The sequence below is a fragment of the Enhydra lutris genome, unplaced genomic scaffold (genome assembly GCF_002288905.1).
Source record: "Enhydra lutris kenyoni isolate GAN:26980312 unplaced genomic scaffold, ASM228890v2 scaffoldscaffold18, whole genome shotgun sequence".
NCBI lineage: Eukaryota > Metazoa > Chordata > Mammalia > Carnivora > Mustelidae > Enhydra > Enhydra lutris.
In genome coordinates, this window is record NW_019154102.1 from 28,264,026 (window position 1) to 28,276,011 (window position 11,986).

The 11,986-nt window shown below is 40.2% G+C and overlaps 1 protein-coding gene across 2 annotated transcripts; it reads left to right on the top strand.

Moving 5' to 3' along the window:
• Nucleotides 1-386: 386 nt before the first annotated feature.
• LOC111148141 (lithostathine-like) lies at nt 387-2,745 on the top strand. Of its 2 annotated transcripts, XM_022504568.1 has the most exons (5): nt 387-469; nt 1,019-1,137; nt 1,349-1,486; nt 2,075-2,201; nt 2,482-2,745. In XM_022504568.1, the coding sequence occupies exons 1-5, from the start codon at nt 391-393 to the stop codon at nt 2,547-2,549; spliced, it is 531 nt and encodes a 176-aa protein (XP_022360276.1). In that variant the 5' UTR covers nt 387-390; the 3' UTR covers nt 2,550-2,745. The 2 variants fall into 2 exon arrangements, with proteins under 2 accessions (XP_022360276.1, XP_022360277.1); XM_022504569.1 differs by lacking the exon at nt 1,349-1,486 and having other exon boundaries at nt 394-469; nt 2,482-2,549.
• The last annotated feature ends 9,241 nt before the right edge of the window (nt 2,746-11,986 follow it).

The window sequence follows — 11,986 nt, forward strand, 5'->3', positions numbered from 1 at the left end:
CTTCAAATTTGCTTATAAAAGCCCAGTCTTCTCTGACCTGACAAACCATTGCAAATCCCTGCAAGACAGGTGAGTAGAAGCTGAGAGAAGATGAGACCTCATGGCAAGAATTCTACTGTACATATTTGGGGGAAGGTACAGGAGGATTGCTGTCACACAGAGGAGCTCTGATCTCAGCACAGGCAGCTTGGCAGTTCTCATGGGGTAGGAGAGAGTACAGAATTTCCAGTTCTTTCCAGAGCTATACATGGGGACAGATGTCACTGGGATCAATTTGTTCCTAGGGGATCAAACAATGGAAAGACAAGGAAGAGGAGGGACATCTCTGCATGCCCTCTCTCCAGTCACGCTTTCCTTAGTGATCTCTGATTGCTTCCTCAGATCCCAGACATGATGCTACCTCCCACAGCCCTCTGCAGCATGTCCTGGGTGCTGCTTTCCTGCCTCATGTTCCTGGCTCAGGTCCAAGGTGAGCTCTCACTGTTTCTAGGATGGAAGCCTTGTCAATGCTGAGGGCCAAGAAGAAGAGGAAGGTTCCCGTGGTAGTGGTGACATACATCCCCACACAAAGAAACTGCCTAGAATTTGTCTGTCATCACTCCTTCCTTCGGGGTAACCAGGGGTGGCAGGCATCCCAGTGGTCCTCTAGCACTGTAAGGAGGTCACTTCCATTTTGCCTTAGCACTCTAAGTTTTGTTGATAGGTGAAAGAGGAAAAGTGTGAAGGGTCAGTAAGGAGATACAGGGAAGGAGAATGAGGACCCAGTGCAAGAATGGTCAGCCTAGAGTGGAGGAGGGACTTAGAAGGAGAAGGATGAAAGAAAAGAAGATTCCTCATTTAGTGGGGTCAGTTCAAGATCCAGAAATCCTGAGAGTGTTGGCAATGGAGAGAGGCAGTCAGGACTTTGGCATCACTTCCCCAAGCACTGGCCTCATACATATTCCCCTGGGTCACCTCCCTACCCTGGCCCCCACTTTCCTATTTACTTCTAAATTCTCTTTTGTTTCGTCCACCCTAGGTGAAGACTCCCAGAATGATGTGCCCGCTCCACGGATCAGCTGTCCCAAAGGCTCCAAGGTTTATGCCTCCCGCTGCTATGCCTTCTTTATGACACCAAAATCCTGGGTGGATGCTGATGTGAGTACTTGGATTTTCAGTTAGGGGTTTTAAGGGAAAGTACATTAAAGATGTGGGTGGGTGGGGGGTTCAGTTCCATTTTCCAGAATTTCCTGAGCACAAGCTTGAGCACACACATCTTTTGCATATATACCCTTCTCCCCTGTCTCTGCTCTGCCCTCCACCCAATGATGTCTCAGGCTCCCTCTGAGTCTCTCCCTTCCCCACACAGATGGCCTGCCAGAAGAGGCCCTCAGGACACCTTGTGTCTGTGCTCAGTGGGGCTGAGGCATCCTTTGTGGCCTCCCTGATCAAGAACAGTGCGAACACCTACTCAAATATCTGGATTGGGCTCCATGACCCTACAGAGGTATGAACTCATCTTCTCTTCCTAACTCTCAGGCTGCTATTACCCCCCAGGCCCACTCCCTGTCCCGTATGCCTGTCCCTAAAGAGCCCTGGAGCTCAGAGATCATGAGGGGGAAAGGGAGGGCTTTTCATCAACAGCTGAGTTCTGTGCAAATCCCTTGTCTCCAGCTGAAGTTGATCTGCCTCCTGTCACACTTGTACACAAGTTGCACATGAGGCCTTATACTTCAGTTTACTGAACTTCACAGAGGCTGCACATATTGTGTTGAGGGAATCCTATGTGAAGATAGGATCCATTTTTGTTCTATAGAACAGACACTGTCTTTGGGTTTGAGGGAGTAACTACAAATGCACCACTAATTGCTGTTCAGTCAGGAACGTGTTACTCTGGGTGGTTCTGTAGGTCTTTGTCATTACTGGTTTGGGAATCTGCCAATAAGAGCAGAGAGTTAGGAAGAGTTTCCCAGAGGAGAGCTCTGGCTCCAAGGCAGCATCTAGATGAGAGAGCAAATTTGGTGATGCTGGGGAGGGGTTCATGCCGGGAGAACTCTGATGGCCATTCAGCCTCACCACACTCTATCTTCTATAGGGCTATGAGCCCAATGCAGCTGGATGGGAGTGGAGTAGCGGTGATCTGCTGAATTACCTTGCCTGGGAGAGAGACCCCTCCACTATTGCAAACCCTGGCTATTGTGGGAGTGTGTCAAGTTACACAGGTAGGTAACAGAGGAGCTACTTCCTGCCCAGAATTTTCCATCCTCTTTTTCCCCATTTCTCGGCATGACCTTCAGAGGATCCTCCTGAGCAAGAAATGTAGTATTGGTTTGTCTTCCTGCATCCCTTTTCATCTCTCCTTTCTTTGAGTCTCCTTCCTCTGGTGGATACTGGGGAAAATGAGAGAGAGGCTTTGGATCCTAGGCCAGAATCTGGGATGCCTCTCCCTTGGGTTCAAGAGCTCCACCAGCTACATTTACCTGAGCTCCTTTTTCTCTCTAGGATATCTGAGATGGAAAGATTACAGCTGCACTACAAAGCTACCCTATATCTGCAAGTTCAAGGACTAGGTCTGGGGAGACGTCGGGAACCTGGGTTTTGCATGCAGCTCATCATGGACTTGAGACCAAGTGTGAAGACCCAGCCTGGAAGGGAATAATCTCAAACCTGACCACTTCATTCTGAACTGTCTTCCTCCCTACTCATTTACTTCATGTCCTTTTGGTGTATTACATGGCCTGCGATCTGAGAATGCAATAATAAATACTTTATTCCATTTCATGTGCTTTTGTGCTCCTGTCTCATAGCTAGACTCTAAAGAAGAACCAGGTGCGGGAGGAATTCTGGGACTTGCCCCTGTCCTATGTTATCCATTCCCCCAGGAAAACACTTAAATGTATATCCCAGCGGTGTATTTGTGATCAGTACATAGTCTCTGTTCATTTACATCTGTGTTGTGTACAGAAAAGACACCACTCTCCCACACACTCTATTGCACATTACTCTTATTTGTGACACAAACGGACTTAGTGGTGTCTGCTGTTTTTACAACAGCACTTCTGAAATCATTCGCAATGAATGATCAGTTTTTTTCTTTAATTTGTAATCCACCTTGGACCATGACCTTTATAAAATACCGCAAAAAAACAAACAAACAAACAAAAAAAAACAAACAAAAAAAACACAACGAATTACTTGGGTTCTGACTGCAGTGCTTACAAGTAGGGCATTAGAAGTTGTCACGCTCTTCATTAAAACAGTTCTGTTCTTAAACCAACCACTAGAAAAGTGTTTGAATTTGCCGTAATTGCCTTTGACCATTTGGGATTCCTCTCCTGGGACTGGACTTAATTGCTTTTCATACAAAATCAGGGTTTTTTGTGTTTTTTTTTTTGTTTGTTTTTAGGAGGATTTAAAAATAATAGCATTTGATAAGGCAGTCAGTATTGTCTCCTACACCTAGGGCCAGCTTAAGTTCATACTGATCACAGAGGATATTTTGCTAAATTCATGGTCTTTATTCATAACCAGTTTGTGTGAACTCTTACAAACTTCGATCTAAAAATCTAAAATAGAGGTAGGCAGGTAGTTTTTATCTCTCCTTTCTCTATGTCTGTTCTATCCCACTAAACCCTCCATAATTTAGTGCCTTCTGGGCAGTCCTGACATAGTTGATAAAAATGCTCTTTTCTCCTATAATAAATAATGATAATAAATAGTAATCTATTTTCCTTTTACTGAAAACTTATTCCCCTTAATATTTTAATTTAAAGTCAATTTATTAACATAACATGTTATTAGTTTCAGAAGTAGAGATTAGTGATTCATCAGTGACATATAACACCCAGTGTTCATTATATCACGTGCCCTCCTTAATGCCCATCCCCCAGCTACCCCATCTCCCTACCCCCCTTCCCTGCAGCAACCCTCAGTTTGTTTCCTATAGTTAAGAGTCTTTGGTGGTTTGTCTCCCTCTCTGATTTCATCTTATTTTATTTTTCCTTCCCTTCCCTCGTATTCACCCATTTTGTTTCTTAAATTCCACATGAGTGAAACCATATGATATTTGTCTTTCTCTGACTGACTTATTTCCCTTAGCATAATTCCCTCTAGTTCCATCCACATCAAAGAAAATGGCAAGATTTCAGGGTGCCTGGGAGGCTCAGTTGTAAAACGTCTGCCTTTGGCTCAGGTCATGATCCCAGGGTTCTGGGATCGAGCCCCTCATCGGGCTCCCTGATCAGAAGGAAGCCTGCTTCTCTCCCTCCCACTCCCCCTGTTTGTGTTCCCCTCTCTCACTGTGTCTCTTTCTGTCAAATAAGTAAAATCTTTTAAAAAAAGAAAAGGAAAGAAAATGGCAAGATTTCATTCCCTTTTGATAGTTTAGTATTATTCTATTATACATATATACATATACATATATACACATACACATATACATATTTATACACATATACATATATACATACATATATGCATATATATACACATACACACACACACACACACACACACACACATCTTCCTTATCCATTCATCTACGAATGGACATCTGGGATCCTTCCCCATTTTGGTTACTGTTGATAATGCTGCTATAAACATCGGGGTGCATGTGCCCCTTCAAATTACTATTTTTGTATCTTTTAAATAAATACCTCATAGTGCACTTGTTGGGTTGTAGTGTAGTTCCATCTTTAACTTTTTGAGAAAACTCCATGCTGTTTTCCAGAGTGGGTGCACAAGCTTGCATCCCCACAAAAAGTGTGAGGGGGTTCACCTTTCTCCACATCCTCACCAACATCTGTTATTTCCTGATTTGTTAATTTTAGCCATCCTGGCTGGTGTGAGGTGGTGACGTCTCTTTGTGGTTTTGATTTGGGTTTCCCTCATGGTGAGTGATGTTGACCACTTTTTCACAATTTTGTTGGCCATTTGGATGTCTTCTTTGAAGAAGTGTCTGTTCATGTCTTCTGCCCATTTCTTGATTGGATTATTTGTTCTTTGGGTGTTGAGTTTGAGAAGTTCTTTATAGATTTTGGATACTAGACCTTTATCGGATATGTCACTTGTGAATATCATCTCCCATTCAGTAGGCTGCCTTTTAGTTTTGTTGATTGCTTTCTTTGCTGTGCAAAAGTTTATCTTGATGAAGTTCCAGTAGTTCATTTTTGCTTTTGTTTCCCTTGCCTCTAGAAACATGCCTAGCAAGAACTTGCTATGGCGAGGTCAAAGAGATTGCTGCCTGTTGTCTCTAGGATTTTGATGGATTCCTAGCTCACATTCGCATCTTTCATCCATTTTGAATTTATTGTTGTATATGGTATAAGAAAGTGGTCCAGTTTCATTCTTCTGCATGTGGTTGTCCAATTTTCCCAACATGATCTTTGAAGAGACTGTCTTCTTTTCACTGGATAGTCTTTCCTACTTTGTCAAAGATTAGTTAATCATAGAGTTGAGGGTCCATTTCTGGATTTTTTATTCTGTTCCATTGATCTACGTGTCTCTTTTTGTGCATGTACCATACTGTTTTGATGATTACAGCTTTGTAATACAGGTCAAAATCCAGAATTGTGGTGCATCTAGCTTTGGTTTTCTTTTTCAACATTCCTTTGGCTATTTGGTGTCCTTCGTGATTCCATACAAATTTTAGGATTGTTTGTTCCAGCTCTGTGAAAAATGCTGGTGGTATTTTTATAGGGATTACATTGAATGCACAGATTGCTTTGGGTAGCACAGACATATTTGTTCTTCCAATTCATGAGAATGGAATGCTTTTCCATTTCTTTGTGTCTTCTTCAGTTTCTTTCATAAGCAATGTATAGTTTTCAGAGTACAGTTTTTACCTCTTTGGTTAGGTTTACTTCTATTATCTTGTGGTTTTTGGGTGAAATTATAAATGGCATTGATTCCTTGATTTTCTTTCTGCTGCTCATTGTCAGTGTATAGAAATGCAGTAGACTTCTATGCATTGGTTTTATATCCTGTTACTTTGCTAAATTCCTGTATCAGTTGTAGCAATTTTTTGGTGTTTTTGGGTTTTCTACATAGAGTATCATGTCTTCTGCAAAGAGTGAAAGTTTAACTTCTTCTTTACCAATTTGGATGCCTTTTATTTCTTTTTGTCATCTGATTGCTGAGGCTAAGACTTCCAGTACAATGATGAATAACAGTGGTAAGAATGGATATACCTGTTGTGTTCCTGACATGACAGATACATAAAATCTTTTAAAAAAATGGATACTGAATTTTGTCTAATGCTTTTTCTGCATCTGTTGAGAGGATCATATGATTCTTGTCTTTTCTTTTATTAATGTTGTGTATCACATTGAATGATTTGTGAATATTGCACCACTTTTGCAGCCCAGGAAAAAATCCCGCTTTGTCATGGTGAATAATCCTTTTGATGTACTGTTGGATCCTATTGGCTAGTATCTTGGCAATAATTTTTGCTTCCATGTTTGTCAGAGATATTGGTCTGACATTATCTTTTTGGTGAGGCCATTGTCTGGTGTAGGGATCAAGGTAATACTGGCTTTATAGAAAGAGTTTGGAAATTTTCCTTCCATTTCTATTTTTTGGAACAGCTTCAGAAGAATAAGTATGAATTCTTCTTTAAATGTTTGATAGAATTCTGCTAGAAGGCCATCTGCCTCTGTAGTCCCCTCAGTTTTAAAAGAAGCAAGTAGAGGAGTGCCTGGGTGGCTCAGTGGGTTAAAGGCTCTGGCTTCTGCTCAGGTCACAATCCCAGGGTCCTGGGATCGAGCCCCGCATCAGGCTCTCTGCTCAGTGGGGAGCCTGCTTCCTCCTCTCTCTCTCTCTCTCTCTCTCTCTGCCTGCCTCTCCACTTACTTGAGATCTCTGTCAAATAAATAAATAAAATCTTTAAAAAATAAAAGTAAAAGAAGCAAGTAGAGGTGCTCCAATTTGTATGTGAGCCCCAACGCCTAACATTTATATGAAAAATGTTGTGTTATATCCAATATTTGAATTCCCCATAATTTCTTCTACCAGAGTCCAGCTGGGTTGCTGACAGGTTGTAAGTGCCTTGCCTGAGATAGACACAGGCTCCTTTCGGCTGCCTGAGTTTGGACTATTTGGATATAAGCTGCTGACTTGGATTCTAACTCACTCAAGCAAAAAGGAGTGATTTTGGAAGGATGTGGATTTATCTCGTGCACCAAGATCGGGGCATAGGTAAAAGCTTAGGGGGGAAAAAAAAAAAAAGCAAAGCAAGTGAGGTTAATCTCTTCTTATTTTCTTCCCTCCTCCCCACCCACTGGATTTGGTGTCTATTAGCCAGTCAGTTTCCTTGCCCATGGAATAACTCAAGGGAACATGGCTATCTCAGTAGAAATTACTCCAGGGATTCAAAATTTTAACTACCTTTTTAGTAAACAAATTTGTTTTCAGAATATCTGATTATTCTAGCTAAGACTGGGTGTTCACCTCAGTTGACTCAGGAGGCAAAGAATTTGAATCACAAGGTATTATTATGGGAGCCACACTCGCCTCTTAAGTAAGATGTATGGATGAGATCCAGTTCTTAGAGAAGGGGAGTAGGGAGGCACCCCTACAGAAGTTTGCAACAGCAAATGAGACTTAATTGTTTCATCCTTTTGTTCTGACCTTAGCTTGTTTTCTGACCTAATGTCCTTCCTTAAGTACTGACATGCTACCCCAGGTACAATACCTGCTTCTGCTCTTGGACTATCCTCCAGACTTTCAGGAGTTGTCAGCTGGCTGTTGTGCTCACTGTTCTCGTTGTCTTTATCCAGTTCTTGTCTGTTTTGAGAACTGTGTGTTTAGCCTGTCTTGATGTGGGTTTCTGCCAGTCACTGTTAAACCAATGAACTGGAAAAAATCTTCTCCCTAGTTGGATCAGCACATCACCACAGGCTCCTGGGCCTCTGGTGGTATATCTATCATTGACTTTACCCTCCACCTAGAGTTCGGGAGACAAAACAATTTTATAGCAATAGAAACTGTGAAGAACATCTGGATAAGAGTTAGGTGAACTGAGGTAATCTATTTCTTATTATCTCTGAATGTAACTTGGTGATTCATCCCTTTAGTTTTAACAGAGTTCTTCCTTTTTCACCTCCAAACCACCTACCACCAAACCACATTTGTCCATTCTTACGTACTTTTTCAAGTGCCCCTCTGGGGGACCATAGCACATCAACTATGTAGATCTCTGCAATTTAAGTGTATATTTAATACTTGGATTTATCTATAGATTTCTTCCTCATGTCTAAAACAGAATTCTCCAAAATCTCATTCCTTGGAATATTCATGATCATTTCATGAGCTGCTCATAGATTTACTTAATTTCGGTGTGTGTATATATGGATATGGAGATATATATATATATATATATATATATATATAATTCTCCTTAGCAGTATGTAAGTTAGGTAGGGTTCTTTACTACAGGGCTTTTCCAAGTCTTTGTGGGCAAACGTATGAAAATAAAAGAATGTAATAGGATTTGCTTCTCATTAGGCATTTGCTCACAGGTTTCTGTATGCCTGGCTGTGTATCTGTATTTGGGAGAAATACCTGTTGATAGATCATAAGGTTAATTCTTTTTTTTTTTTTTTGATTTGATTTATTCATTTGACAGACAGAGATCATAAGTAGGCAGAGAAGCAGGCAGAGAAAGAGGAAGGGAAGCAGACTCCCTGCTGAGCAGAGAGCTCCCCACGGGTCTTGATCCCAGAACCCTGAGATCATGACCTGAGCCAAAGGCAGAGGCTTTAACCCACTGAGCCACCCAGGCACCCCAGGTTAATTCATTTTAATAGTAGTCTAAAGCACTGTTTTTTCAAAGCATGGGTTGCATCATACTGTCATTTGAACTCATTAAATCAATTTAGTAGATAATAACTAGTATCTTTTCTTAAATGAGAGAATAATACAGAAAATTCTACAGTATATTGTTCGAAGATAGCTAATAATTTTTGTGAAATTTTGATTTTAGTTTTATGTGTGTGTATGTACGTACGTGTGTGTGTGTGAGAGAGAGAGAATGTATGTGTATGAAAAGTGTTGGGACATAAAATATACTTCATATTGTAAATAGTAGTCAAAATTTTGAATAGTACTAGTCTGAAGCATAGACTTTAAGGTAACCATAGGAGGATGAAATGAACTACCACTAGCGGGAAGAGGTGGCCTAGCAGAGAGTAAAGTGCTGGGAATTTAGAAGCATGAGATGGCAGAATCTAAAAACAGAGAGGGTTAGAAAGAAGACATTAAGGAAAGGAAAAAAAAAGTTTATTCCTACATCTTCTAGGATAAAATGTCTGCTATACATCCCAGGGAACAGAAGGAACAAATCTTGCAAAATCTTGCACAGGAAAATGCATAGTGTGTAAATAGCAGAGGAATCAGAATTGGGTAGTTCAGCTGTGTCCTTGTCTAGAGAGCCAGGACTGTGTGTGCAGAATGCTGGATACAGGAATAAGTCAGAAAGACCTAGAACCTGAAAGGTCCTTATGCCATCAGAAAATGTGAGTCATGTGAATGCCTAGAGAGTCACTTGTGGTTTTGTGGTCTTTTTTGTTGTTTTTTGTTTTTCTCTTTTTGGCTACTGAGAATAAGAATGCTTCTTTTGTGTTGAAGGATGCCCCTTTGGTGTGGTTCATGGGAAGAGGCAGCATCACAGCCCCCATTACAAAAGCAAAGGTGATAGTTCTCTGAAGGCTAGGGGTATCATCAAGGTATGACAATGGGATACCTCAGCCAGGTGGTGGTATGGAAAGAAACAATTAGAGATCATTCACAATGGCTATGGAGCTTGGGGCTCTGCAGCAGTGGCAGTGAGAGTTCAATGGTTATGGCTCACATGGAGTTTCCTATTGAAATTGCTCTAACTATGTGGTCTGTCCTATAGTTTTAGCTAGCTGTCAGACTTTCCTGGTTCCTTCTTGTTGTCCAGATCCAGGGCTCCAACTTCTCAATGAATCTTTGATCTAATGAAAAACTTTTATATCTTGTTTTGATCTTACAGCTTTACTGAGGGATATTTGAAGTGCAATAAATTTTATGTATTTAAAGTATAATTGGGGGTGCCTGGGTGGCTCAGTGGTTTGGGCCTCTGCCTTCGGGTCAGGTCATGATCTCAGGGTCCTGGGATCAAGTCCCGCTTCAGGCTCTCTGCTTGTCAGGGAGCCTGCTTCCTCCTCTCTCTCTCTGCCTGCCTCTCTGCCTACTTGTGATCTCTCTCTGTCAAATAAATAAATAAAATCTTTTAAAAAAATAAAGTATAATTGGTGTTTTGACTTACATATACACCCATTAAATCATCAAAACAATCCAATAATAAACATACACATCACCACTAGAGATGTTCTCCCTCAACCCCACCTCTTACCCTCAACTTCTCCAGACTCTCCAATCCAAGCCAACCACTGATCTGTTTTCTAATACTATAGATAAGTTTAATTTGCAGTTCCTAGAATTTTATATTCATGGAATGATACATTATATATATATATATTTTCCTCTCTGGTTTCTTATACTTAGCATAATCATTTTAAGATTCATTCATATTATTGCATGTATCATATTTCATTTAATTTCAATATTAAGTGATATTCTCTTCTGTGGATATGACACAACTTGTCTGCTCTGTTGATTAACACTTGGGTGGTTTTCATTCTTCCCATTATAAATAAAACTGCTGTGAATGTTAGTGTACAAGTTTACATAGAGACAAATCCTTTTCACTTATCTTGGGTAAATATCTAGGAGTGGGAGCACTGCATTGCATACTAGATATATATTTAACTTTTTAAAACTGACACACATTCTCTAAAGTTATTGTATCATTTACATCAATACCAGTGGTGCATAAGATTTCTAGCTGTTTTGCATTCTCAGTATGGTCGGGCTTTCTAATTTTTGCCATTTAGATAGGTGTCAAGTGACATCTCATTGTGATTTTGATCTGTCTTTCTCTAGGAGTGAAGTTGAGGAAATTTTCATGTGCTAATTAACCAGTCCTTTTTTAAATTTCTTTTATTAACTTATAATGTATTATTTGCTTCAGGGGTACAGGTCTGCGAATCATCAGTCTTACACAATAATTTACCAGCCATATAGTACAGCTAAATACTTGATTGTGATGATGGTTACAAAAAGAAACATATGTGATAAAATCACATATAGCCACACACACACTTAAGTGCATGTATATAAATGGTAAAATTTGAGTAAATTCTCTGGACTATACTGTCAGTTTCCTGGTATCAATACTATAGTTATGCAAGATTTAACATTGGAGAGGCTGGTGAAGGGTTCTATGGCCATTGTACCCTTCTTTGCAAATTCTTATTAATCTGTAATTACTTCAAACTGAAAGAAATTACTTTTAGATTAACCCTTTCTTAAATCTTTTATCTCCCCAAGCTCCTTTGTATTTAGTTCCTCACGTTCTCATATAATTTTTTTAATGTGTTGCCTATACTGACCCTGTGCTACTTCATATCTCCATTTTACTCTTTATGTATTACAGATTCACTGCTGCTGAACTGTGCTGTGTTCTGGACTTTCCTGATACCACTAAGGTAATCAATGAGCCAGTATTTGTCTATTTTTGTCCCTCTCATCTAACCAGACTTACCTCTGTGGTACTGTAAATCACTTTTTCCTTCCAGAAGATCTATAACTTCCTTGACTTTCTTAACACCACAATTTTCTGGATCTCTTCACATCAGTGAGTCTCCAGTTCCTACATAGACACTTATCTTCTACCTAATCCTTAAATTATGTGTTAATTGAGATGCCAAATTATTGTTTGTGTTAATTGAGAAGCCAAACAATACAGATACAGAATATTAAACACAGCATAAGTTTATTTGCCTTTCATATCAGATTTTGGATCCAAGTTTTTTCCATCTTGTTGCTGAGGCATCTCTAATTGATTTGTACTTGTCTGCTTGACTGAAGTAGAGACAGAGTCCTTTCTATATTTCAGCCAGTGAGAGGGAAAAGAGTGGCATTC